Source organism: Chlorocebus sabaeus, chromosome 26 (assembly GCF_047675955.1).
Source record: "Chlorocebus sabaeus isolate Y175 chromosome 26, mChlSab1.0.hap1, whole genome shotgun sequence".
NCBI classification, from domain to species: Eukaryota; Metazoa; Chordata; class Mammalia; order Primates; family Cercopithecidae; genus Chlorocebus; species Chlorocebus sabaeus.
In genome coordinates this window covers 55195586-55222304 of record NC_132929.1, presented here as the reverse complement: position 1 = coordinate 55222304, position 26719 = coordinate 55195586, and the positions used below count along the sequence as shown (strand labels likewise).

At 50.0% G+C, this 26719-nt stretch overlaps 1 protein-coding gene across 2 annotated transcripts in view; it reads left to right on the top strand.

The window, feature by feature from the left end:
* Positions 1–26719, top strand: part of RASGRF1 (Ras protein specific guanine nucleotide releasing factor 1) — a 130098-nt gene that overhangs the window by 13484 nt on the left and 89895 nt on the right. For both annotated transcript variants that reach the window (XM_008015697.3, XM_038010237.2), the window contains exons 2-4: positions 10974–11080; positions 17021–17168; positions 26209–26301. In XM_008015697.3, the coding sequence (XP_008013888.1) occupies positions 10974–11080; positions 17021–17168; positions 26209–26301 (348 nt within the window). The remainder of the gene's footprint in view (positions 1–10973; positions 11081–17020; positions 17169–26208; positions 26302–26719) is intronic.

Sequence of the window (26719 nt, the reverse complement as noted above, 5' to 3'; positions counted from 1 at the left end):
GTTGTTGGGCCTGTTTGTCAGAAAGGAACCAGGGCTTGGAGAGATGAAAAGGCTGCCCAGAGTGCCCAGCTCTAAGCAGCACTGCCAGACCCAGACTCAGCTATGGAGGCTTCCACCTGCTCCTCTGTCTGTAGGGGAACCAAACATCCCAGTTTGCTCAGGATTGTCTCGGTTTTAGTACTGAAAGTGCCATGCCCCCGGGAAACTCCTTAGTGTCAGGCAAACCCAGGACAGTTGGTCACCCTACTGTCAGTGGTTGTCCAATGTTCCATGTTCAGTGCAGGGGCTGCAGGGGCTGCTGGTGAGTTGGGAGAGGCAGGAGGCAAAAGAGAGGTGGGGCTTCACATCCCCAGCCCCAGCTTCCAGAGGGGAATTAGATCCAGCTCCAGACTGACCTCGGGTAGCAGGGGCCATTTTGCAACTTGTTTGGGCAGGAGAGGCATACTGGGGCCAGGAAGGACATACTGGACAGGAAGGGCATACTTGCGCCAAGTATGAGCTGGAGCTCATGCACCTCCAGGCCAGCTGAGGCCACAGGTGTGGTTCCAGAACATTTCCTCCAGCAAAGACAAGGGCCCGCAAGTGAGTCTAGTCATGGCACAACCCCAGATGTGATTTCTGGGTACGTCACAGGTATAGTTTGTGGATCAATCCCTTTTTTCCTACTAAGGCCCCAGGCGAAAGTCTAGACTAGCGAGTAGTTTTCAACCTTGACTGCGCATTGGAATCAGCCGGGGATGCTATGTAAAACTCCAATGTCCAGCCATGGTTGAGACTCGCAGGTCTAGGGATACTCAGCAACCCAGGTCAAGCCTCAGGAGGTCCAGGCTCCATCCCTGCACCTGGGAAGGCCTTGGAATCATTGTGGATCTGTTACGGTGATTTTGATACTGCCAGTATTTCTCGCTCAATCTTAGGACTCCTGGTGGAATCCCAAATCAGGTTATCCATCTCTTACTTCAGGTCTAGGGAAGCTCTAGGTCCATCTTTGATTTTTGTGGAGGCCCCAGGTGGAGCTCTGGGCCCATCTCTGCAGCCCTGCAGGAGCCTTAGAAGTGGTTCACCAAGTCTTACCTCTTCTCTAGCAAAATCGGGTGTGGCCCATTGGTGGTTTCTTCCTCTGTTGCATTTCTGGGGAATCCCTGAATGAGGCTGTGTTCTGTTCATACAACTGCGGTTGGACCCCAGCGATGGTTCTGTGAATCCCTGAATGCATTATGAGGCCTGGGTGTGGCTCTGAGTTGGCCCCTGCAGGCTAGTGAGGCTCATGATAAGGGTCTTTCTGTACAGCCCATGGCACCTTCCAGGTGTGGTAGTGGACCTGGGCCTCCAGCCCAGGTGAAGCTCCACATAGGATACTGGCCCTGCACAACCTAGTGAGTACTCTGGTAGTGCTGAGGCTGTCCTTGCAGTCCTAGGCTAAGCCAGGTTCAGATGTATCTCCAGACTATAAGACTCCCTATCACTGACCCTCACATCAGCTGCCTACCCCACCCTAACCTGGCTCCAGTCCAGTTCAGGGAAGAGCCTCAGCCCAATTTCCCCACAGGTGCCAGCTTCCCTTAGAAGGAGCCATGGGCTTATCAGTTCTCCTTGAAGCATGAGCATGTAAGGAATCACCTAGGGTGCTCTTCAAAATAAATCCCAGTCGTACCCCTAGGGATCCTGATTCAGAAGGCCTGCTAGTACTTGGAGATCTACATTTTTAGCAAGCGCCCCAAGGGATATGGAGTGGACAACTGGGATACTGAAGTAGGAGAAATGCATTTTTACATCTACTTACCTCTGAGGCAACTGTAGATCTGAGCCTGATCCTGGAAAACTGGTGACACCCAGCAAGACTGAAGACAGTCCTAGCCCCACATGTAGTTTCATCTCAAGTGATGGTGGCTTGTCTTAAGCAATGCTTCTCATACCTTGAGGTGCAGCAGGATCACCTGGGGGGCTTGTTTCAAAACAGAGGTCTGGGGTGGAGCCCAAGAACTTACATTCCTAACAAATTCCGAGGTGATTTGGGTGCTGCTGCTTCTCCAGTGACTTTAAGGATTCTCATGGCAATAAGGGTGGTGGGACATTCTTGGAAGAAAAAGAACCACAGTACAGGCAGCATTCCCAGCACACATAACTGAGAAGAGGTGGAATCCAGGTGTTCCAGGGCAGCCAGTCTTGTCCCCATGCCACCCCCAACCACCTGCAGCCAGAGCCTGAGACGCCACCTCTAGCTTTCCACCCTCAGTGCAACTCAGCAGCACCCCATGTCTGCTAGTGCCATCTTCCGTGCTCTGCTATCTCTGCTTGGCCTCACACCTCCTGCTCACCTGCCCTTCATGGCTTCTGCTTGTTCATAGCCCTTCTTGTCTCTCACAACCCCAACTCCTAGTGGTCTCCTTACAGCTTTTGATGATACTGCCAACCAACCTCTCCTCCTATTTCCTAAGGCAAACTCCCAGCCTCATTTCCCTGTTGGGGCAGTTTGGAGAGCCCTTGCTCTACCTGGCCCCAGTCCAGCTTCCCCACAGGAACCAGCTGCCCTTAGAAAGAGCCATGGGCTTATCAGACATCATGACTCCCCTGTCCGGGCAGTCTGGTGAAGGGCTGCGGGGGATGCTGGATCTGCTCCAGCAACTCTAGTGAGCCTGTGAAGATTTGTTATTGAAACTTGGATGCAGGTCCTATATCTGAATGTATCCTATATCCTTGATCACATATAGTGAGTCTTGATCACATCCAGGGCCCGGGGAAGGTGGGCATGAGGCTCTCTGTTGCATTGGAGAGTCCTAGGGTGTCCCTGGGACTGACTCCAGAACAACGCTGTTGTTCTGCAGAGGAATCCAACTGGGATCCAGGCAAGCCTATGTGGTCACATTGTTGTGTCAGGTGTGACTCGGGTCCTATCCTGTGGTCACACTGAGGCTCTCGTGTTGTGACTCTGAGAAGCTCTGGGTAGCTCTGGTTGGTCTCAGCATCATTCTGGGGATGTCCAAGTTGTGATTCTGGCCTCATTACAGCAGCTCCAGTGTTGCCCCCAGTGAGAGTCTGGTTTTCACTCTGCAGCTTTGGAGGGATCTGTCTCTGGCCTCTGCTCAACCTTATAACTCTGAGGAAGGCCAGGTGGGAGTTCAGCTTTCAAAGGTGACTCAGGTCAGCCTGAGCTCTGAACCGATACCAGCTGAGGTTATGAGACTGTCTCAACAGCTCTGGTGCTATGCAGGGTCGTTGTTTTTCCATGGAAGAAATTGATATTAAGATTATTTATCAAGAACTCCCAGAAACCCCCTAACTGCTCCAGACCACCACCCTCATGAGGTCCTCAGGCAGTTGCTGGCAATATAATGCTCCTCAGTTCTCTGCAGCTATCTCAGAGCTCCAGGGAGCTGGGCTGGCCTGACTGAGGCTTTGGAGCTTGGGCCTTGAACCAAAGCAGGCCAGTGGCTCCTCCTTCCTCCCTAAGCTCATTTCCCAATAGCAGATGGTACTGCTCCAGAACCCAGAAAGCGTCTCCCAAAATACACCCAAACCAGCCAGAAAGGATCATAGGGACAGGAGAGTGAGTCTTAGGGCCAGAAGATATGTGTTCAGACTTCTAGGACAGGGGGAAGGAGTGGGAGCCCCTGCCCCTGGTACACTCAGTCACAGCCTGGAGAAGAGGAAGGAGCCAAGAAAGGGGAAACTAGGGGGCCCCAATATGAGGTGCTGCTTTGCAGCTGGTACCACCCTGACCAGTTAACTTCACCTGCCATGTGGAAAGAAGCTGGAAAGAGTGGGGAGGGAAGGCTTGGAAAGGGGACACAGAGGAGAAAGGCAGGAACAGAGACACAAAGAAAGGAGGAGACAGCTGCAGAGGGCCAGGCGCAGTGGCTCACAACTATGATCCCAGCAATTTGGGAGGTCAAGGCAGATGGATCACTTGAGGGCAGGTGTTCAAGACCAGCCTGGCCAACACGGCAAAACCCCGTCTCTACTAAAAATACAAAAAAAAAAAAAAAATGAGCCAGGCATGGTGGCACACACCTGTAGTCCCAGCAACTCGGGAGGCTGAGGCAGGAGAATCACTGGAACCCGGAAGGTGGAGGTTGCAGTAAGCAGAGATTGTGCCACTGTACTCCAGCCTGGGCAACAAAGTGAGACTCTGACTCAAAAAGAAAGAAAGAAAGAAAGAGAGAAAGAAAGAATAAAAAAGAAAGCTTCAGAGAATGCAAAGGAGAGAGACAGAGAGAAATGGAAAGAACAGAGAGGAAAGGAAATGATCCCTTTCCAGGCTCAAAGAGCCAAGAGGTAGGGTTTTCCTAGAACTTTGGTCTATCCATACCAGAGGCAGCCCTGCTCCTTGTTGAAAGTGCAGTAATGGGAGATAGCCTTGCAGTGGGTCGTGAGGCCCACCATGAAAACAAGGCTTCAGGCTCAGGCATGTCCAAGCCACCATCCATCTCCCTTGCATATTTGCTCCTTGGGAACACAGCATGAGCATCGGCAGCCCAGCCTGAGGGTGCAGCTGCTCTCCCGGGGCTGGAGACCAGCAGAGGATAAGAGGTCCGAGTGTCCCTTGGGGAAGGTTGCCCTGAGCCTTGACATGCTCCTGTACAGCCACCACTCACGCACAAGATGGGCAATTCAGATCCTCAACAACTTTGTGTCTATTTCCCTGAAGTTGCCCTTAACTTCTAAAATGGAATGGGGCCTAGAAGATCATCATATTTTTACCCCAAGCCCATACCAGCCAAGAAATCACCTGTGCTTTAAAGTGGCACCCAAGCTTGCCAAGGAGAAAGTTATAAAAATATTAATAAAATAAGAAGCATAGTGAACATGCATTGGATGCTTGCTTGCAGGCACCAGAATTATCTCACTTGACTCTCACAACCACCATGCAAGGAAGGGACTCTTCTTATGCCCATTTTGTAGATGAAGAAACTGAGGTGAGAGCCATCCAGTGACTGGCCCCAGGTTACACACCTAGCAAGTAGTACCAACAATAGCATTTCCCAGATAACACAATGCCACCTACACCTGTCATTTGTTGTCATCTGAAACATGAAGGAATATGAACCTCCACCTGCTTAGTCCGCCTCCAATTATTAAGGCCACTTCTTTATCTCAAAAGGAAATCAAGTTTCCCAAATAGAGTCTCCCTTTTTTAAAAAAAACCCCAGACAGAAACTAAGGCTGAACGGAAGCATTTGTCTCCCTTTTTCCCCAGTTATACGCTCTGTCCCAGTCAGGGGAGCTGCCCAGATAGGGGCTGGGTGGAGAGTGGGCTCCTTGACCCAAACTGGACCACAAAGCTGGACTATTGCAACCCTGAGACTCCCGTGTGCTGTCCATCTCCAAAGCCCCAGAAGATCAGTGGGACACACAAGCGTATCCCAGACCCAACCTCACACCTGTGGAACCAAATGCGGCCTGAGCAGAATGCTAGCACCTGAGCATTTCCCAGGCAGAAGCAAGGCACCCCGAACATGACTCCCCAGTCCCTGCTGCCACCATCCATGGACCTCGTGGGGACATCCGGGGTTGGGGGCTTCCACTGTCTTCAGGTGTCTGTGTCAGCTCATGGCAGGGAATCTTCCATTTGGGCGAATGGCGCATAAGAGCCTCATAAGGGCCAAGGTTTTCTGCAAGTGCCGTAAAGTGTAATGGTGAAAGCTAGGTGGTGGGATATGAGTTTTTACTGTAAAATAATTGTAATGTCTGGGAATGTTTAAAATTTTCATAATAAAATGTTGGCAGTGGGTGAGGAAGGTAGACAAAGATCAAGGCCTTTTCAGCCCAGGCACCTCAAGGACCCAATAAAAAGCAATAGGAAATCCCTTCTTCTGCCCGTTTCCCCCAATCTTTGCCTTCCCTTACTTAAGAAACACCAGCATTGATAGTCTTTACTTTTCTGATGCCATCACCAAAAAATCTCTTTCTGTCCAACTGCTGCAGCAAGACCTGCTTCCCCTGGAGAAGTCTGCCCAGTCCCTCCATCCTGGCTGGAAAGCAAGATAAAGATGGGAAATTGGTTGGCACAGAGAAAATTCTATCACTTATATTCCTCACTCCCAGGGCTCCGCTTATTTGGGGTGAGCCTACATTGGGACAAAAACAGTGGTTACAGATCCTCACTAACCAAAGACAGCAAACAGGGTCTTGCCATCCCCACATGGGCCTGTGTCCCTGAGAGATGCAGCAGTGTGGCTGGGATATCACAAGTGCCCAGAAAGGTTACTTGCAAAATCATTAACAAGTGCAAGAGGGGTGAGGACCATCATGAGGTCCTGGGTGCCTCATCAGGACATCATCAGAACCCCAAGGTGAAGTATTCATGTGTCTGTTCATTCATTCATTCTTCAGCTATTCATCAGCATCCACTCAGTACTAGGCTCTGTGCAGGGTTCTAGAGTTTCCAAATTAGCAGGTACAAGCCCTGGCCCTGAGCAGTCCAAGACCAAAGGGTCAGTCAGGCTGTGAGGCTCCAAGGAAGGAGGGGCCTCAGGGAGAAGTCTTGTAGGTGAGGGGAAGGATGGAGTGCAGACACCCCCCCCCCCCCCATCCCCAGCCTAAGCCTGGCCAGGCCTGAAGTCCAGGAAAACTCTTTTTCGAGACCTGAATCTCTGGCCTGTGTGTTCCCTGGGGCCCAGGGAGGGGTCCTTGCCTGGCCTCTTCTGGGGTTCAGCCTGCCAGGCTGACCCCAGGACACAGTGCCATGCCTAGACCCTCAGACCACACTTAGGCCACACACCTGACCTGACAGAGAAGAGGGATAGGCCAGAAACATACACAGCCTCTGAGAGCTACAAGAGAGATTGGGAACAACCCAGGGCCTATTCAGAAGTGCAGGGAAAGACCCAAAACACATCCACACACATCCACGCATGCACACTCTCATTCATATTCTCCAGACAGATATATTCATAGATGGATAGATATAAAAGCATGTGTATGTATGTGTGTGTGTGTAGATATATATACACACAGATCTATATATTAATATATATTTTTATATTTATATATGTGTGTGTGTGTGTATATATATATTTATATATATGAGCTCAAAAAGACCTTGAGCCCAGCTCATCTAACTCCCCATTTCATAGATGAGGAAGCTAAGAATGACAAGGAGGAAGAGACTTAGTTGCCCCCGAGCCACACAGTCTCAACTGTAGAACTGACACCAGATAAGACCCCCTTTCCAGTGCTCTTTCTGCACCCAGAAAGCCACTTGCCCCCTATTAAGTCTTGTCCATTACAGTGAAGAGAACAAACAGGGTGAACAGAAGGGCCCTGGGCTAAGAGTCAAGCCATTGTCACCCTAGACAGCAATCCCAGAGACACCTCACACCCACCTCCAAGCCTCAGCCCCCTCTGTGAAGTGGGGTCATGCCACCTACCTCCACCGTGGTTGGGCTCCCTCAGGAACACAGTGACAGTGCCTACAGGGTGACAGGCACACAGCAGAGCCTCACAAAAACAGTCACTTTCCCTTTTTTTCCCCACACCACTGGTTGTGTTTTAGGTTTTCCTGCACATAGGTTTGGAGATCTGCATTCTCACTGAGCCCCTTTCAACTCTCTAAGCTCCCATTTTCATAGCATCTTCCAGGAGCCTAGAGCTCATCGTCTCTCTCTAGATGTGGTCTTTGGTCTTCCCAGTGGATTATACTCTGTCTCTGTGTCTCTGTAGGCTTCTCCCTCTCCCACCTTCCCCACCACCACCCCCACGAGCCATCTATCTCTATCATATCTATCTCTGTCTCTATCTCTGTCCCTACCAGTTCCCACGTAGAGCAAAGTCTCATTTACTTGCTACCCAAAGTCCGGATTTGTGCTGATTCAGAAACTCTGGGTGGAAGCTGACTTTCCCTTAGCAAACAATTTCTACAAGTCAGTCGGGCAATGCAGTTGCATAAAACAGATGTCAGGGGGCAGGTTTACAAGCACAAAGGGAACAAACTGCTCTCAATTCATTCGAGGCACTTATATTCCAGCTCAGGCCTCCTGCAGCAGCAAAAGCACCATTGGGCAAAGGCAGCCCAGGGTTCTGGCTTCAGTGATGCTGTTTCTAGCCTGGTGACCTTGGACAAATGAATGTGTCTTGCCTCAAAACATCCCCAACTAAATGGGAATAACAGACTTAATTTCTAGGGCAGTTGTATCTCTAGTCAGCTGATGTGTGCAAAGAACCTAGTACTATGCCTGAGGCGTGGTAGGGCCTCCAGTTTCCCCTTCTCCTTAAGGTGGAGGCCCTCACAGCTGCCTGAACTGCAGTTCCTCTGGCCAGGAGCCTGAAGTGGCTCTGAACTCTCCCAGAGCTCACCCTGGACCCTGGAGCCTGTCTGTTATGCTTCACAGGGAAGCTTCTGGGTCACACCTGTCCTGAAAGCCATCCCTCCATAAACTGGCCACTACACTTGAACTCCAGGCTCGTCAGTCACTCAGGGTCTAGGCAGTGTCTCCCATCCCAGGAGGACAGCAGATGCAGGATGCTTGTTAGAAGACTGTGGCAGTAGCCCTGGAGAAAGGTGGTGGGGCCTAACCTAGGGCAGCAGTGATGGGGTCAGAGCGAGGTCACACAGATGGAGTAGACAGGCAGACGAACTAGCAACTATTGGAGTGGCAGGAAGGGAGTGGGGAAAGCCTCTGGGTAGCCTGCAGCCAGCTTTCTGAAGCCTCCAGGAGCCCCGTGCCTGGTCTGCAGGACAGAGTTGGGCATCATCACCTGTCAGAAGTTCAGGGTCTCTGATGACTGGGTTCAGGCCTGGAGGGTCTTCCTGGCATCCTTCCTCACAGTTAGGTTTCCAGCAGGGGTGAGGCTGCAGGGGATTCCAGTACACATGGCTAGCAGGGAGCCATCTGCTTCCCCACTCAGGAGGGCCAATTGGGAAGACTCTGTGAGGAGTGAAAGCCCTCAGCCAAGCCCATCACACCATGCAGCTCTGAGTCCCCTGGTGACCCAGTGGGGAAGGAGAACACTCCTGCTCTGCTCCCAGCAATGGGCCCCTATAGCTCTGGGACATTCCCCTTGGGGCTCTAAGGAGACCCAGCAACCCCACTGTGCCTATATGTAGCTGAGTGCCTTGTTTCTGATTTGGGACTCTAAGTCTCACCTGCCTACAGGCTCCTTGAGGTGGGGACTTTGCCTTTTTGTCTTTACATCCCAGGGCCAAGCCCAGGGCCTAAGCAGGCGGCAGTTGCCCAGTGCAGATGTGTCATCCTGGCTCCTCTGCTTTCCCGCTGTTTGACCTTAGGCAAGCAGCTCAACTTCTCTGAGCTTCAGGTTCATCAGTTGTAACACAGAGAATACCTGTTCCGCTTGGTGAATGTGGAAATAATGAGATCATGGGAGACAAGCATTTGTGTGTTCATCATCTCTCGAGAGATGGTGAAAGTGCTAGGTAGCCGCCTGCCACTATGTGTCACCTGCTTCCTCCTCGAGGGGGGCGGGTTGCCCACTGGAGCCTTTCAGATTCAGTTATTTGAGGCTATAGCTGACATTTCATTCTATAGCCCCAGTTATCTGTTTCCTAGGAAACAAGAGACAGACATTGACTCTGTAACAACTCTCTCTCTCTCTCTCCCTCTCCCCCCCCCACCGCACTCATTTCCCCCGCCCCCTGCTTCACATACACCCAGCTGCCACCTAGACTGACAATTAACAAAAATACATAAATGTCAGCAGAAGCTAAAATTAGTTTACACACTGCACCTTGTGCTGCTGCTCCCTGCCACCTAGACACTGAGGGATGGAGGGACGGGCACCCTCTCTGGCTCAGTACTACACCATGGCTGGCCTGTGGTGCATCCTCTGAATGGCAGACCTAAGGACCCCTCTCTGCACCTCACCCCCTGCCTCTCTCCTCCCCGTTTCACCAGGACTAGGCCCAGGCTGGTCCCCCAGCACTTCGTTTGTCTGTCTGCTCTCTTCAACGAATCCCTCTGCATGTGGAACTGGCCCCTCAGAGCCCCTGCCCCTTCCTCCTGCCAATGTCCCAGCCCAGTCTTACTCTTCCAACATGCCCAGTTGCTCAAACCAGAAACCTGGGTTTTGTTCCTGCTGCCCTCTCCTCCCACGGCTCCTCCTCTCAGCTGCACCCCAGCCCCTGCCCACCTGCCCACTGGCATCCCTGTACAGCCCCCTCCCCGTCCCAAATATGCTGTGAGCTCTGGACACCAAGCTGTCCCCATGCTCTTCCATTCAGCTGAAATAAAACCAGAACCAATGTCCCATCCTCTGGGAAGCCCTCCTGATCTCCCTGGGATAAGTCAGTGGGTGACTTGCTCTGTGCCCCCACAGCCCTTTGTTCTTACCTCCATGACAGTAGTGACTGCACCACATTAATTATAGCAATTACAGTGCTTACTAGGTGCCAAGCATTCTTCTAGGAGCTTTACATGTATTTAACTCATATAACAGTATTGCAGATGGGTGTCTATTGTCTGACTCTTCCGCTTCCCTGAGTCCTTAAGGGGCAGTGCCCATGGTTAGCATGGTTCTAAGTTAATCACCTACACCCAACACAGAGGTGGCTTCCAGTGGGCTCTTATAGGGACCGTGTCTGTTTACTCATCGCTCTAACCCCAGGACCTAGAAGGGCACTTAGTCCATTTTTGTGCTGTGAGTTAAATACATGCTGCATTGAATTAGTACCCAATTCCCAAAACGATGTTCTAAGGGTGTGCTTTCCCTGCCTTCCCATCGGCGTGCCTGGTGGTTTCAAACTGGCTTTTTTGCAATTTGTTGTCGAACAGGGCTTTGTGTGTTTTGTTTCCTTCTTACAATATCCTAAGCATAGGTTCTGTTACATGGTACAAAAGCCCTTTTAATCGAGAATTGGAAACTGCTAAATAGAATGGCATTCTGATTATCACAAACAAGGAATCTGTGCCTAGCTGATGTGGCAGCAGGCACTTTGCAAAACAGCTAGATTGATTGCAGGAGTCTCTGTTGGTCCCATGGACACTCTGGTAATTGGAGATGTCTTCTTCTTGGTACAGCATTACTTCACGGTGAACTTCAGCCATGAGAACCAGAAAGCCTTGGAGCTGAGGACAGAGGACGCAAAAGATTGTGATGAATGGGTGGCAGCCATTGCACATGCCAGGTATGTCTCCTTGCCCAGGGCAGGAAGCCCCCACCCCATAGTCCAGGCAGAAGAGACCAGACCCAAGGGCCCTTGAACAAAGCCAAGCCCCATGAAGAGGAGGGCAGGGGAAAGGAGGAGAAGAAGCATCTCTTGGCAGGGTCCACCCTTACAGCCTGCACCTCTGAGATGAGCCTCTCAGTGCCACAGGGAATGAGAGGCCATGAGTATTGTAGCTCCTACCCTGTTCCCACACTAGTTACCTCTTTTATATTAGTGGAACCAAGTATTTGGTTTGGTTAAAGGATTTTGTGGTTCCTGAAGCCTAAGTCCTCCAACATTCTGACCCAAATGCAGCCATTCATTCGCTGCATGACCATGGACCAGTCCTCTCTGCTCTCTGGACCTCGCTTTTCTCATCCAGAGACTGACATTCTAAACCTCTCTGAACTTTGACACTCAGGGATTCTAGGCCTGCTCCTTGCCTCTGATCCAGCAGTAAGTGCCCCCTGGAGGGAGACTCCCTGGGCCAAGAGAGGGGAAAGACAAAGGACAATAGGTACCACAGAGACAATAGGGGCTCCAAGCTGAACGGAGTCCCTTTTGGGTCCTAGGGAAATGACGGGTTTGTGAGCCAGGATGTGATTCCAGAGGTGACAATCGCCTGGCAGAGCTGAGCATGGTTAGGGGCAGCAGCACCCAGACTTTCCCTTCTGGGCAGTGGATCTTTCTACCTTAGTGAGTAATGGTGTTTCTGTATCTGCTGCCTAAAAAAATGGAAGCTCCTGAGGGCAGGGATCAGATGTGATTCTTTGCATTACCGAGGCCTGATAAATGCATAGACAGAGTGCCCAGTAAATATGGGTTAGAGGAATGCAAGAATGGATGGATGGTTGGAGGATGGATGCAAAACTGGTTGTTGAGTTTATATATGGAAGATGAATGGTGAATTAATGGAGGATACATGGATGATACATGGATGAGTTGAAAGTATGTGTGGATGATGGATGTATGCTTGGATAGATGGATCCTAGGGCCCCTCCTTGAGCCTTGGGTCAGACTAGTTAACCAGAAGCCTTTATTATGACTATAGCAATGACCTTGGCCCTGAGATAAGGCCATCTCTAGTTCTTTCCTCAAGGGGTATCCATTCTAGCTACAGAGACCAGGTTGTCACATAGGAACCAGTAGTCAGGCCCAGTGCACAGTGCTGGGAGACAGATGGATGCAACATAAGTATTCCCTCAGGTAGACATTAGATGTATGCACAGATAGCTCTGGTGCATGAGGCTGGGTTAAATACAAAACAACATGAGAGAGAGACATTACTTCCATCTGCAGGGAAATGGGAGAATATGGGGAATCTGGAAATAGGGTAAGATTTGGCCTGAGTAAGGGGATTGGGAGTCAGACTTAATGGGTTAGATTGGTAGCATTGAATGCTCATTTCTCCCCACACCCCACAAAAAAAGCTTTAAATAAAGGCACTGATACAGGAAAGATAATTCCAAGAATAATGAAGAGGCAAAGTTTGGGTGTCATAAAGTGATAAGGTTGGCCAGGTGCAGTGGTTCACACCTGTAATCCCAGCACTTCGGGAGGCCAAAGTGGGCAAATCACTTGAGGTCAGGAGTTTGAGATCAGCCTGGCCAACATGGTGAAGCCGCATCTCTACTAAAAATACAAAAATTAGCTGGGCATAGTTGGGGGTGGTAGGGGAGCCTGTAGTCCCAACTACTCAGGAGGCTGAGACAGGAGAATTGCTTGAACCAAGGAGGCGGAAGTTGCAGTGAGCCGAGATGGCGCCATTGCACTCCAGCCTGGGCAAAGGAACAAGGCTCGGTCTCAAAAAAAAAAAAAAAAAAAAAAGAGAGAGAGAGAGAGAAAGTAGATGAGGTTGGACCGTGGACCGTGGGTTGGAACCAGACCACAACTGGATCTTGAATACTGCTGAGATGTTTGACCCTTCCGCTGTGAACAGTGGGAAGCCATCAAGGGTGTTATACAAGGGGAGTAGCATGATCAGAACTATGATCTGAATTGGAAATTGCTCATGATGTGGAGGATAAAACTGAGTGAGGAAGAACCCAGATGCAGGGGGAGCAATTGGACCTCAGTCTCCTAAGCACTAAAGTAGAACCAAGAGCATGGTTATTTTGAGGAGCAAATGAAATTATTTATGTGAAGGGGCTCTGTAAATGTAGAAGTATTATAGAATTCTAACTTTTACGTGCTGATAACCAGGACTACATTGATTTAGAATCTCAATCAATACGAAAAGTTTCTAAAGGCAACGAAATACCAATACTTATATAGTAGAGTGGCTAAAATGGTTAAGACAGAAAATATTGAATGTTGAAGATGAGTGGAACAAACATGACTCTCATCTAGTGCTGGCAGGAGGATAAAATGGCACAACCACTTTGGAAAATTGCAAGGCTGTTGCTTAAAAAGTTAAACATACATCTGCTCTGTGACCCAGCAGTTCCACTTCTTGGTACTTATCCAAGAGAAATGAAAAAAATGTCCATAAGAAGTCGTATGCAAATATCCCTTAGCAGCTTTATGCATGATAGTCCAAAACTAAGAATAGCCAATGTGTCCATCAACAGGCAAATGTCTAAAGTCACCTTGGTACATGCATGCAATGGGATGCTGCTCAGCAGTAAAAGGAACCAGTTACAAATGCGTGCAACCTGGTGGATGAATCTCAAAATCAATTTGCTGAGTGAAGAGTCAGACACAAAATAGTACATGATATTTGGTTCCAGTTACATGAAATTCTAAAATAGGCAAAATGAGCCTGTGGTGATAGAAATCAGAACAGTAGTTACTTCTGGTGTAGGGATTGACAGGGAAGGGCATGAGGGAACTTCCTGGGGTGATGGAAATTTCATCTGGCTTTGAGTGCATTCATTTATCAAAACTGATCAAACTGCACTTAAGACCTGTGCTTTCTACAATATGTATGTTAAACCTCAAATTTTAAAAATGAATGATATATATATTTTTTTAATTTTAAAGATAGTGTTTTAATTTTCTATTGCTGCATGAGAAATTACCACCAACTCAGCAGCATGAAACAACACCCATTATTTTACCTCCCTGTTCTTTGGGTCAGAAGTCCATACTTGACTGAGGTCTCTCTCTGCCCAGGGTCTCATAGGCTAAAATCAAAGAGTCATAATCCCAGCACTTTGGGAGGCCGAGGCGGGCAGATCACGAGGTCAGGAGATCGAGACCATCCTGGCTAACACAGTGAAACCACATCTCTACTAAAAATACAAAAAATTAGCCAGGCGTGGTGGCAGGTGCCTGTAGTCCCAGCTACTCGAGAGGCTGCGGCAGGAGAATGGCTTGAACCTGGGAGGCAGAGCTTGCAGTGAGCAGAGATTGCGCCACTGCAGTCAGCCTGGGAGACAGAACAAGACACTGTCTCAAACACAACAACAACAAAAAAAGAGTCAGTGGGCTGGGCTCCTCTCTGAAGGCTCTGAGAAATCATCACTTCCAGGCTCGTTCTTGTTGTTGGCAGGATTCAGCTCCTTGTAGCCATGGGACTGAAGTCCCTGTTTCCTTGCTGGCAACTGAGAAGGGGAGTAGGGGGCACTTCCTAGAGGCTGCACACTCCTTGCCACATGGCCTCCTCCATCCTCAAGCTAGTAACTCTCCAGCCTCAGATTTCTCACGGTCCCTTCTACAACCAGCAGAGAAAACTCCCCGCTTTTAAAGGCTCATGCAATTGGATCACAGCCACCTAGACAATCTCCCTGCTTTAAGGTCAACTGAGCCACATTGACACAAGCTGGTGACAGGAGAAGAAGCCCTGCAGGGCAACTGTGCAATGGTGCATGCCAGGCAGGCAAGGCACTCCTCTGCTGCCTACCATGGACAGGATAATTTTTCAAGCAATTCACTAAATTAAGGACTGGCTCTAAGAAGCCAATAAAATAATAATAATCCAATTGACATCAATGCTGCCAAGCCTGTCTGGGCCTCCAGAGCCTGACAGAATGTTCTGCATCTGAGAGTGTCTGTCTGCTCTACAGTCTGTCCAGCTCTCACAGTTCATCATGTGCTTATGATAACCCAGGGAGGGGTCCCTTCAGCCCATTTGACAGACGTATGACCCAATGTCACACAGGACATGGGTGCCTAAGTGGGGGTTGTAGAGTTCCAGATCCTGGCTCCCAGTAAGCTGGGAGCTCTGCAACTGCCAGGTAATGCAGAGAAGCCTTGCTCCCCAATAAGGGAGCAGCTGGTGATGGAGACCACACACCTGTGAACAAAAACCTCTCCATATGCATCACCCTTTTGGAAGCCAGGGGCACATGTCAATGGGACAGTGATGGAATGATGGGACAGGCTGATTGTTTGCCTTCTTCCTTTGTCAAGCCCTGGGGCCAGCCCACTGGCCTCCCAGGAATGTCTCCCATTCAACATGGGGGCTGGGGGAGTGACATGGTGATGGTCGCAGAAAGGGAAATCGAGGCACCTTCCTTAGAATAGTCAGCATCCACATCAGCCATCCTGGCTGAGCTGAGGCTTGTTGAGCAGTGCCTGGGACAACAGGAGCTATCGTGCCCTTATCTATGGAGTTGGCCATAAGACCAGAGGGGGACACTGTAACTGTAAGCATCACTGAACCCTCAGACACTGTGTGTGTGTGTGTGTGTTTGTATCAAGGGAGACACTGGCTGTCTTCCACAGCCATATTAAGTATTTTTACATATTCCCAACTTAGTTTTTATTTACATATATATAATAGATACTTCCTATGTACGAAAAAAGGCACTGGAGTATATTAATATCATGTAGAGACACAATGTTCTCTCGCGCTGTATGTATAATATTCTGGTATTATGGGATGCCTCTGTGGGGGGTGTGTGTTTATGTACAGCAAGATACAAAATGCAACATCAAGTGCATTTTACAGTGTATGTTTCAGTGGAGAGAACTGTATGCCAAACCAGAAGATGAAACCACTAAAGGAGGCACAAATGCACTGTCAGGGGCTGGAGCCCGACTCTAGCTCCAGCTTTGACACTCATGGACTGTGATTTGGACCTCAGTTTCTTCATTTGTGAAATGAGACAGCTGGTCTTTTGTGATCCCCAAGTTCCCTTCTCTGAGAGTCTGAGTCTGTAAAGATCGCGCCTGCACAAGGGAGGATAGAAGGATTAGAAGGATAGGAAGGAAAGGAAGGATAGGAAAGATAGGAAGGAAAGGAAGGATAGGAAGGAAGGGAGGGAGGAAGGGAGGGAGGGAAGGATAGGAAAGGGAAGGATAGGAAAGGAAAGGGAAGGGAGGAAGGAGAGGAAAGGAGAGAAGGATGGAGGGAGGGTTGGAACGAGGGACAGAAGGAGGGAGGGAGGCTAGCAGAGCAGCCTGCAGATGAGGTGGACGCCTGTTTTACAGCACTCTGACGGGGTCCATTAGTAAGAACAGACTAATGAAGCAGCCGAATTTTCACACCCGTGGGGTGGGGGGAGGTGTGGTGGTACCAAACAGACTCCTTCAGGCTCTCAGCTGAATTTCCTTTGCAAGGAAAAACAATTAAGTCTCTTGAGAAGTTGGAAAAACTTTAAAACCTGATATTCATTTTCATAACAGAAGCACAAAATCTTATTACACTTTAATAGAACAGCATTACAAACTAAAGGATTCTCTCTTCTAGCCCTGTTATTTATCTTTAAAAGTGGGTGGGAACAAGAACGCAGATGTGCTTTCTAGAGCAGACTCGCACTCGGGCCCACCGCCCCGCCTTTCTCCAGCTGTCTCCCTGCCTGGACTGCCCCCAGCTCCACCCTGCCAAGCCCTCTCACTCTGCAGGGTGCTGGGAGTCAGGGCCTTCTGCTAAGTGCAGGTGGGTGGGTGAGCCCCTCTCCCGGTCAGTGCCCTGCTTGGTTCGCCAGGGGACAAGGAGTCATCATCTTACCTGCCATGTCCATCTGTCCACAGCTACAGGACCCTGGCCACAGAGCATGAGGCATTAATGCAGAAGTACCTGCACCTGCTGCAGATCGTGGAGACGGAAAAGACCGTAGCCAAGCAGCTTCGGCAGCAGATCGAGGATGGGGAGATCGAGATCGAGCGGCTGAAGGCAGAGGTGACTGCGGGCTGGCGGGTGGAGAAAGCTGGCCAGGGGCCCAGGCCCTAGGCACAACATCTGAAACCCTGGGCTCCTGCAGGATCGGGGAGCCACATGACGGGCAGGGGAACCAGCTCCCAGATGCAGTTCTTCCAGGCTCCAAATTTAAGATGTGGTAGTACTGGCAGAATGAGAAGGTCCTGTGGTCAGACTGGGTTTAAATCTCACCTCTGCCACTTACTGACTGCAACCTGGAACAAGTCCCTCAACGTGCCTGTGCCTCAGTTTCTGCAGCTGTAAAACAGGGCTTTCTATAAACACCTGACAAGGTCGTGAGGATTGAGTGAGATTACCTATGGGTAAGCTCCTAGTTACTGTGTCAGCAACTGTATTGACTGAGCATTCTGCATTAATAGCCCAAGACTCTGGAGGGCGCAGGGTCACTGGTAGGTCACTAGAGTGTGGGCTTCTGCTCAACTCCAAGGCAGCCCCTTCCCTCCACCCATCTTGATGAAAGCTCCTGCAGGGGCCCACCAGCCAGTATTCTGAAGGCGGCATTGTTGCCAGACTAAGCTTCTTGGCACCTGGCTTCACCAAGTGTGAGCCATGAAGCAGCAGCATTGGTTTCACCTGGAACAGAATCTCAGGCCAGGCCCCAGATCTTCTAAATTAGAATCTACATTTTCACAACAGCCCAGGTGATTCCATTTACATTAAACCTTGGGAAGCACCAGCTCTTAGTCCCTTAGATGCCCCTCACTAGCTATCAACCCCGACACAGAATGATCTGATCATCTCTTCCCCCATCACCTCACCAGCATGCTCAGAACCATCTGGCCGTATCACACAAGGACCATGGACTCTGCACTGAGGAGGGGAAAATGAAAACACAGACCCCTGAAGTCAGCTGGGTATCCAATTTGCAGGGTCTGATGCGAGGTGAAAATGCAAGGCCCAGGCCAGGGAAGTCATTCTCCTGTCCCACAGCCTCCTGACCTAACTCATGGCAGACAGGCAGCACCCAACCTCAACCTCCAGCCTGCCCTGCCCCGACTGCCAGGATGTGCTCAGTAGCTGGACTTGGGTGGGCAAGGAGCTCCTTCTGAGTCACCCATCTAATGCACCCTGGCACTGCCAGCCTGTAGCACCGTGGGGCGCACACTGGCCCCCAGCCTGCACCTATGCGCAGGCACCTGCTGAGGGCCAGGGGCGATGGTAGACTGTGAGTCTCCTCAGCTGACTCAACCAGTTGCTCCCTAAGCAGATGGTAGCAGAGGTCTTGGGGCCTGGGATGCCAGAGTGTGAGGAATAAGCAGTCAATAACCCATCCAAGTTGCTGAGAAAGCAGTGGGAGGTAGGAACATGCATGAGCCAAGGCAACTGGTTGGGGAGCAACTGGTTGAGTCAGCTGAGGAGACTCACAGTCTACCATCGCCCCTGGCCCTCAGCAGGTGCCTGGGCATAGGTGCAGGCTGGGGGCCAGTGTGTGCCCCACGGTGCTACAGGCTGGCAGTGCCAGGGTACATTAGATGGGTGACTCAGAAGGAGCTCCTTGCCCACCCAAGTCCAGCTACTGAGCACATCCTGGCAGTCGGGGCAGGGCAGGCTGGAGGTTGAGGTTGGGTGCTGCCTGTCTGCCATGAGTTAGGTCAGGAGGCTGTGGGACAGGAGAATGACTTCCCTGGCCTGTGCTCATGGTCCCATCAGAGTTCACTCACTAAACACAATTCAAAGAGAAAACTATTTTAAGAATTTCAACAAAAGAGCTTGAAGTCCCAAGTGCAGGGCCTTCTGAACATAGGACCCCATCACACCTGCTAATCCAGTTCTGCTTGGAATGTTCAAAGATCTAAAGCCAACAATTCCACCTTGTTCCGCAGCAGCCAAGCCCTGAACTAAAAGTAACATCAACTTGCAACCTCAAGGTCAACAAAAATTCCAGATTCTACACACCTCTGCTAGCCTGATAACAGGCACCTTCAAGACATACTTTCTTTCATTCCCCACAACCATCCTGATAGGATCAGTCACCTACATTTCACAGGAGGAACCAGACTCAAAAAGCCCAAGTCACTTGCCCAAGCTCACACAACTGGGAAGTGGCAGAGGGCTGGAACCCAGGTCTCCTGTCTGCTTGCCAGTCTTTCCACTCTACTCTGGTAGCCTCTTCCCACAGGGCTACCAGAGCTCAATTCAGGGATGTCCCCTCTCCAGCCCACCCAGTTCACTGTGGGATCAATCCTTGCCCAACACAGATTCCTAAATCCAAACTGAACTCCTATACAGGATCAGGGAAGGAGCCCAGCCCCAGTACCAGATTATTAGCTTCATGATCAAGGGTGTCCAGGTGTCATTCATTCATTCACTTACTCACTGAAGATCACCTACCACTGACCTCATCCTTGTCCTCAAGCACTCACCTCTTCACTGTGGGCACCAGTGCACTACCCGTCTCCTGGCTTTTGCACATGCTGGTGCTTCTGTTTGGAATGCCCTTTCATCCCCAAGCGTCCTACCTGGTGACATCCTACCAAACTCAAATGCCTCACCCTGGGGGACCCCTGGACCGGAGGGTGCTCCCTGCTGTCTGCTCCCATGGCTTTCCCACACTCAGCTCACCATGTGAGAGCAGGCTCCATGCGTGCCTGTCACCCCAACAGGCCTGGCAGGAACTCCATAAGGACAGGGCTGTGTCGCTTATCACTCCTTCTTTTGGCCTGGCACATAGTAGGTACTCAATAAGGGCTTGATGAATGAATGGTTGTCAGACTTTGTGGGAAGCATTAGAGATATGAAGGTTTCTGCCTTTGGGTCTGATTGTGGTAGAGTGTCATCAGTGCCATAGTAGGGTTTGCAGTGTGAACCCAAGTCAGGAAGTCAGTTGTTTTACAGCCTGGGAGGTGTGGGTTCATGTTGCACATGGCCTTAAAAGGTGTCAGGGCACTTTAGGTCAGAGAAGGGGTGTAGGTGCAAAGGGCAGAGCCCCCTGTGGTATTGGGGAGCAGAAAGCCGGTCAGTCATGACTGAGTGAGAGAGAGTGTGTGTGTGTGTGTGTGTGTGTCTCAAAGTGGCAGTAGAGACCCACTTGATGGGAATTTTCAGAGCGATGCTTCCAACTGAGTGTATTACCCTTCAGGGCAAAAGATTTTTTAAAGAAGACTTTGAAAGAAGGACCATCTTAGGAAAGCTTTCTGGCCATAGTATCTCTCTTGGTCTCTCTCTCTCTCTCTCTCTGTCCCCCTGATAATATACACACACACACACACATATGCAAAAATATGTCCTGCAGGTCAGAGGGTACCTGCTGGCTCTGAGTGGGCTCTAGGAGAGTGGAACCAGAGCTCATTCCTGAGGAGTGGCCATCAGGTGGGCAGGACACACTGAAAAGCCAGGTGAGCGACGAGTGACACCAGTGAGGAAGGCCCAGGGTCTTAGACTGTTGGAGCCAGGAGGACTCTGAAGACACCAAGTCCGTGGGGAGGAAGCAACTTACCCAAAGTCTCTCGCCTCCACCACTGGATCTCCTGGCTGAAATCCTTGGCCTGAGCCTGCCCCACCACAGCCTTGCCTCCCTGCTGAGGAGAGGACCTTGATAACAAAGTACGTATTCAGGAATGACAGTGTTGCCTGGATGGCCCCACACTCTCATGGTCCACCTCTCTTCTGATGGCCAAATAAGCTTCCTCAGGCCCCATCCCACATATTCCTGAGGATTCCTGGGGGCTTACATTCCCCTGGCCACCTCTTGCTTTCAAACTCCACTCTCCTGGCCTGTCACTGCACTTCTCATGGCAGCTGCCTCCACTCAGTCTTCACTGCTTCTTTCCCCTGGAGTAGTCACTACCTGTATCTGTCAGAATGGGCTAGCTTACGCTGCAGTAACAACCTCCAAATCTGAATGTCTTAAAACAACAGAGGTTGATTACTGACTCTGTGTGTCCATTGAGAGTTCTGCTGAAGACTCTGCTCCCCAAAATCCTCCAGTGATCGAGAGACAAGCCAAGGAGGCTTCTGCCATCAAGAAATTCACCAGTCATGTGGCTGGGCTGGGGAAAGGCACATGGCACAGTGCTCACATCACACTGGACAGAGCAAGTCACGTGGCTGTGCCCAACTTCAGAGGATCTGGGAAATACAACCCACCATTTCCAAGAAGAGAGAGAACCAGAGTATCTGCAAAAGTCCCAACAATGACTCAGAGGAGGCTCCTCCTTCAGTCCCTAAACCCGTAACACAGGCTGTTGTATGTAACAGAATGGAGAGGCACTCCACTATTAAAACAGAAAACAGCTAAAAAATGAATAGAAAACACCTCTGCCCTCATGTCACCCAGCCTTTCCTGCCACAACCATCCTTCACCAACCTCCCCTTTACACACTGACTTCTCTCCTCACACTCCCACGTGCCACTTTTGTTGTTGTCCATAACCTCTTTCCCTAACAAGATCTTCCCCCTGCATCCAGTGATGTGCCAGAGCCTGCTTCTACCATTGGCCATTGGCCATCTACACAACACTCCATAACACCAGCTTGCAAGAGCCAACTGCTAGATTTTCAAGAATTTCGCTAGCTGTGTATTTGACCTTTGGTAGCTTGAAATGGGCTGAGCTAGAAATGGGCTGACATCATGGGAACTGGCAAATGCTACAAGTCAGTTTTCCTTTCAGAGAGCTTTACCATTTATAATTTACCATTATATTATTGTCTGTAACTCTTTTCATGACCAGCTCTGTAATTTGCAGGGCTCAGCACGAAAGAAAATGTGGGGCCCTTAAAAACTTCAAGACAGCAACTGCAGAAGCTTAAACCAACCGTTGGGCCCTTGTAAGCCTGGGACTCTGTGCAAATGCACAGGCCACACATCCATGAAGCCAGCCTGTATCTTCTCCCTTTGTACCCTCCATCCTGTGGCACCCACCCCAGCCATCTCTGTAACAGGAGATCATGCTGACACACCTGTAACGTTACTAAGTTAAACAATCAATCCCCTGCTGACTTAGTCTCTTCTCTCCCTTCTAAACAATCCTATCAGGACTTCTCTTTCATTACCAGAAAACCCCATCAAGGAACCATCTAAATAAGGGAACATCTGCCTCTGAGAAGACTCCTCCCCTCCTCTAGAATGCTCAGTTTGGCATGATTTCATTTTCTTAATAGCTATTTCTCTCCCATTTGCAATTGCAAGTAAATTTGGAGAGCTAAGACAGGCCCTAAAGGGCAGCATAGGAGTTTGCACATGGCTGTAATATTTCATTGGCATGGGAACACACATATCCCAGAAGGCTGACAGTGGAGGGAACTGCAGAGATCTTTACCCTAAAGTTCAAAAGGAAGACTTAGCCTTGGAATCAGTGTTAGGTTTTTTTATTTTTTTATTTTTGGAGATGGAGTTTCAATCTTGTCGCCCAGGTTGGAATGCAATGGCACGATCTTGGCTCACTGCAAACTCCACCTCCCAGGTTCAAGCAATTCTCCTGCCTCAGCCTCCCAAGTAGCTTGTGTTACAGGCAGCACACCCAGCTAATTTTTGTATTATTAGTAGAGATGGGGTTTCACCATGTTGGCCAGGCTGGTCTCGAACTCCTGACCTCAGGTGGTCACCTGCCTCAGCCTCCCAAAGTGCTGGGATTATAGGTGTGAGCCATCGCAACTGGCCTAGAATCAGTTTTGCAAACACACTTTGATGTGGAACCCCAATATATAAAATAGGTAGAAGACTGCTCTGGGGAAAGGAGGGGAGGGTGGCCTTGGTCCTTCCCCACCAGCACCCCCTCTCCATGGCCACTCTCCCTGCTGTGGCCCTGCTGCCCATCTCCTGCCATCCCCCATTCCCAAGACTTGCTGCCCTGGCACACAACTCTATTACACCCATGCCTTTGTTCATATCATTCCCTCTATTTGAATTCTCTCCCCCACATATACCAACTGTTGGGCTCCTGTTTGCCCTTCAAAACCTTTCCTGGGGAGCCTTGCCACTCCCTGGCCGAGGCCCTCCCATGGCAGTGGGTACACAGCTCTGTTCTGGCCTGGCCTTGTTGGATTGCAAGTCACCTCTATGAATGCCTGACCTCTTTCTTAGGCTGGGAGCTCCTCCAGGGAAAGGGCACTTGGCACGGTGCCCAAACAGACACCATCAGAACATGCTGATAAGGTTGGCACAAAGGGAAACAGAGATGGGGGCACCTGTTGGGCTTGGATGGGGGCAGAGGGAGGCAGGGAGGCAGGAGAGACAGCTGAGTTGTGTGGCACCTGCTTGAAAAGCAAGCAATGCAGCAATCTTTAGTAAACCCTTGGCTGCTAACAAAGAGCAAAAGACCTGGATTAATTCCATTACCCATTACTGCACTGACTAAACACATTCCGGGTTAAAGAAAGTGTCTCCAGAGAGGGGAGTAGGGTGGAGCAGGAGTCAATGCACCATGCCCAAAGCAGGTGTGGCAAGTAAGAGTTTGCCTTTAGGGGCAAAGAAAGCCAGTCTGAGGGTGGTGGGTGGGCAGGAGCCAGCCAAGACACCAGGCATGGAGCCAGGTGTGGAGTCAGCCAGTCAGAGACAGGGCGTGAGTCAGAGGTCCACTTCCCCATGGCTGTAATTCACCAGGGTCAACTAAGTAGGGGCAGGATGTAACCAAACAAAGCAGGGTGCAAAGCAAAATCTACTTCCAGGAGGCACCTGCCAGTGTCAGGGAAAGGCTGCCTCCATGAGCCCTCCATGAGCCCTTTAGGCCTGGGGCTCCCACCACCATCCCGATATTGGCTCCTAGTTGCAATCGGCCAAGACTAGACATAGTTCAAGACTCTTGCAGTGTCCCCAGGCTTGCAACCCTCCAGAGCTTTGCCCACTTAGCCTGATCTTTAAATAAAGACTCCAAAGCTGCCATTGTTGCCTGTGCATGTAGCACGGTGCCTGACCTAATTGCATCTGTTTTCTGCCCTGGTCCCTGTTGAGCAGATGTCCCGGCATGCCTCTCTCTGAGAAGAACACCATCAGTTTTAAACACAGACCACTTCCCCCACCCCAGCACACATACACACACATATCACCATCCTAAAGTGAAAAGAGTTGCTATGTGCAAATCCCAAAACTGGCAAAGAAAGCATCCTGGCACAGAGGTGAGAAGCTGAAGGTTAAGGTGTTGACTGAGCAGGTTCCAAAGGCGTGTGTGTGTGTTTGTGTGTATGTACACACACTTGTGTGTTTCTTAGCCCTTTAGAGTCTAGATCAAAGAATCAGTCATCATTTCAATGTGCAAATGTTCTCAAAGGATCAAAAAGGGGGAGGGGGAGGGGAGAAAAGCCCATCTCCATGCTGACTATTTCTCAGTTAGATATTTTCGGCCACTCTTCAATCACAGGGGTAATTTTAGCAACCAAGGAGTGGAGAGCGGGTAACTGTTCCATTTTGCTTTCAAAGTGCTTGATTTGCTCAATTATGAGCACCCATTCATCCTGTGGTTCAGCAAGTGGCCTTGAGGGGACAAAAGCCATGTGTTCCCAAGAGAGAACAGCACTGGGCTTTGTGGCTGTGTTCATAGAATCCCCCAAGCTACTATCTTTAGACATGCGGGGCTTCATTACTGCAGTGTTTTCCCTTGGTTAATGTTTTTGTTGCTGCTGTTGCTCTGATTTTTTTTTAATTCACTTATTTGTATAGACAACAAGAATGTGCTGAGTGCCCAATGTCGCGCTAGGCACCAGGAGCACAATAAATGAAACAGCTGCAATCCCTTCTCCCTTAGAGCTCACAGCAAAGATAGAAGAGTAGACAGGCAATTCCAGCATTTTCACAGGAAAGTCCATGGTGCAGTGGGAACCCTGCTACAGGACACAAAACAAGGACTTACAGAATTGGAGTGGTTGGGTGAACCCTGCGCAGGAGGATACACCACTGGCCTGTCTATGGGATGAGTCCCAGAGGCCCCTGGCCACAGTGCAGCTTAAGGTGCACCTTCTCCTAGGCACCATGCCTTGGTTTTGTTCTTGCAGCTATGTCGACATCTGTGATCCCCAAATTATGCAAATGGAGATGTTTAGAGCAGCTAGATATTCGAAGAGCTATTCCACTTTTCTAGGCCAGCAGTTTCCAGGTTATGATTAAAATAGGCCTCTGATTCTAAGAGGTGCTTTGGGGCTGCCCAGGAAGGAAAGCGCCAAGCCAGCAGGGCATCACCTGGAGCCACCTGCTGTATCTGATTTATATCCAGATACAATTTTGTTTGAAAAATAAAGGGATTACCTAGATGCCCATCAAAGGGGGAATGGATAAATAAAATGTGGTCTACACACACGAGGGAATATTGCTCAGGCCTTGAAAGGGAAGGAGACTCTGACCCATGCTGCAACATGGGAAGAAACTTGAGGACATTATGCACCATGAAATAAGCCAGTCACAGAAAGACAAATAGCGCATGAGTCTACTTAGATGAGCTACCTAGAGGAGTCCAATTCAGAGGCACAGAAGGTGGAATGCGGTTGCCAGGGACTGGGAGGAAGGGGAATGGAAGGTTATTGTTTGCTGAGTACAGACTTTCGCTTTTACAAAATGAAGAGTTCCGGAGGTAGATGGTGATGACGGTTGCACAATACTGTGAATGTCCTTAATACCACTGAACCATACCCTTAAAAATGGTAAAAATGGTAACTTTTATGTTACATGTGTTCTATCACAGCAAAAATTATCAAATAAAGGGACTAGTGGTTTGGGGAATAGGGAGGAGAATCACAGATTTAGGTCAAATTCTGAGATTACAAATGAGGTGGCTACAGCCCCGAGAGCAGAAGGGCTTCATCCAAGGTCACTCTGGTTGGGCAGCCCAGCTGGCCTGGAACCCAGGTGTCTACCCATCCCCCATGCAGCGCTTGCTTCTCGCAGATGTCTAGGGCCTGTCTGGTTCCATGACCTGGATGCACAGAGTCAGAATCACAAGCTGTGGCATCTTGGTTCTTGGGGAAGAAGAGGCAGGGCACTCAGCTGCCACCCTGTGCCTGCCACCCACCACCCAAAGACCTGGGGCCTCCATGAACCAGTGCCCCTCGCAGGCTGACCTGTGTTTCTGTTGCAGATCGCATCCCTGCTCAAGGACAATGAGCGCATCCAGTCCACCCAGACTGTTGCTCCCAACGATGAAGACAGCGACATCAAGAAAATTAAGAAGGTCTGTACTATCCCTCTGGGTGGCCCTCTTTGGAGCTCTGTCTTTAGAGAGCCAGCCCAGGGTTTGGCAGTATCCACCCATAGTCCCACTTTCCTCAGGGCGTGCCCCCCATCCCCCAACCTCAGCTCCAAAGACAGAGCCCACAATCCCTTATCCCTGAAGGGTACCTTGTCAAGTCATTTCTTCTGGTTATCCCTGTGGGGTAGAGTGCTTCAGCCCCATTTTATAGATAAGAAAACTGAGGGCCGGGCGCGATGGCTCACACCTGTAATCCCAGCACTTTGGGAGGCTGAGGCAGGTGGATCACAAGGTCAGGAGATCGAGACCATCCTGGCTAACATGGTGAAACTCCGTCTCTACTAAAAATACAAAGAATTAGCCAGGCATAGTGGCGGGTGCCTGTAGTCCCAGCTACTCA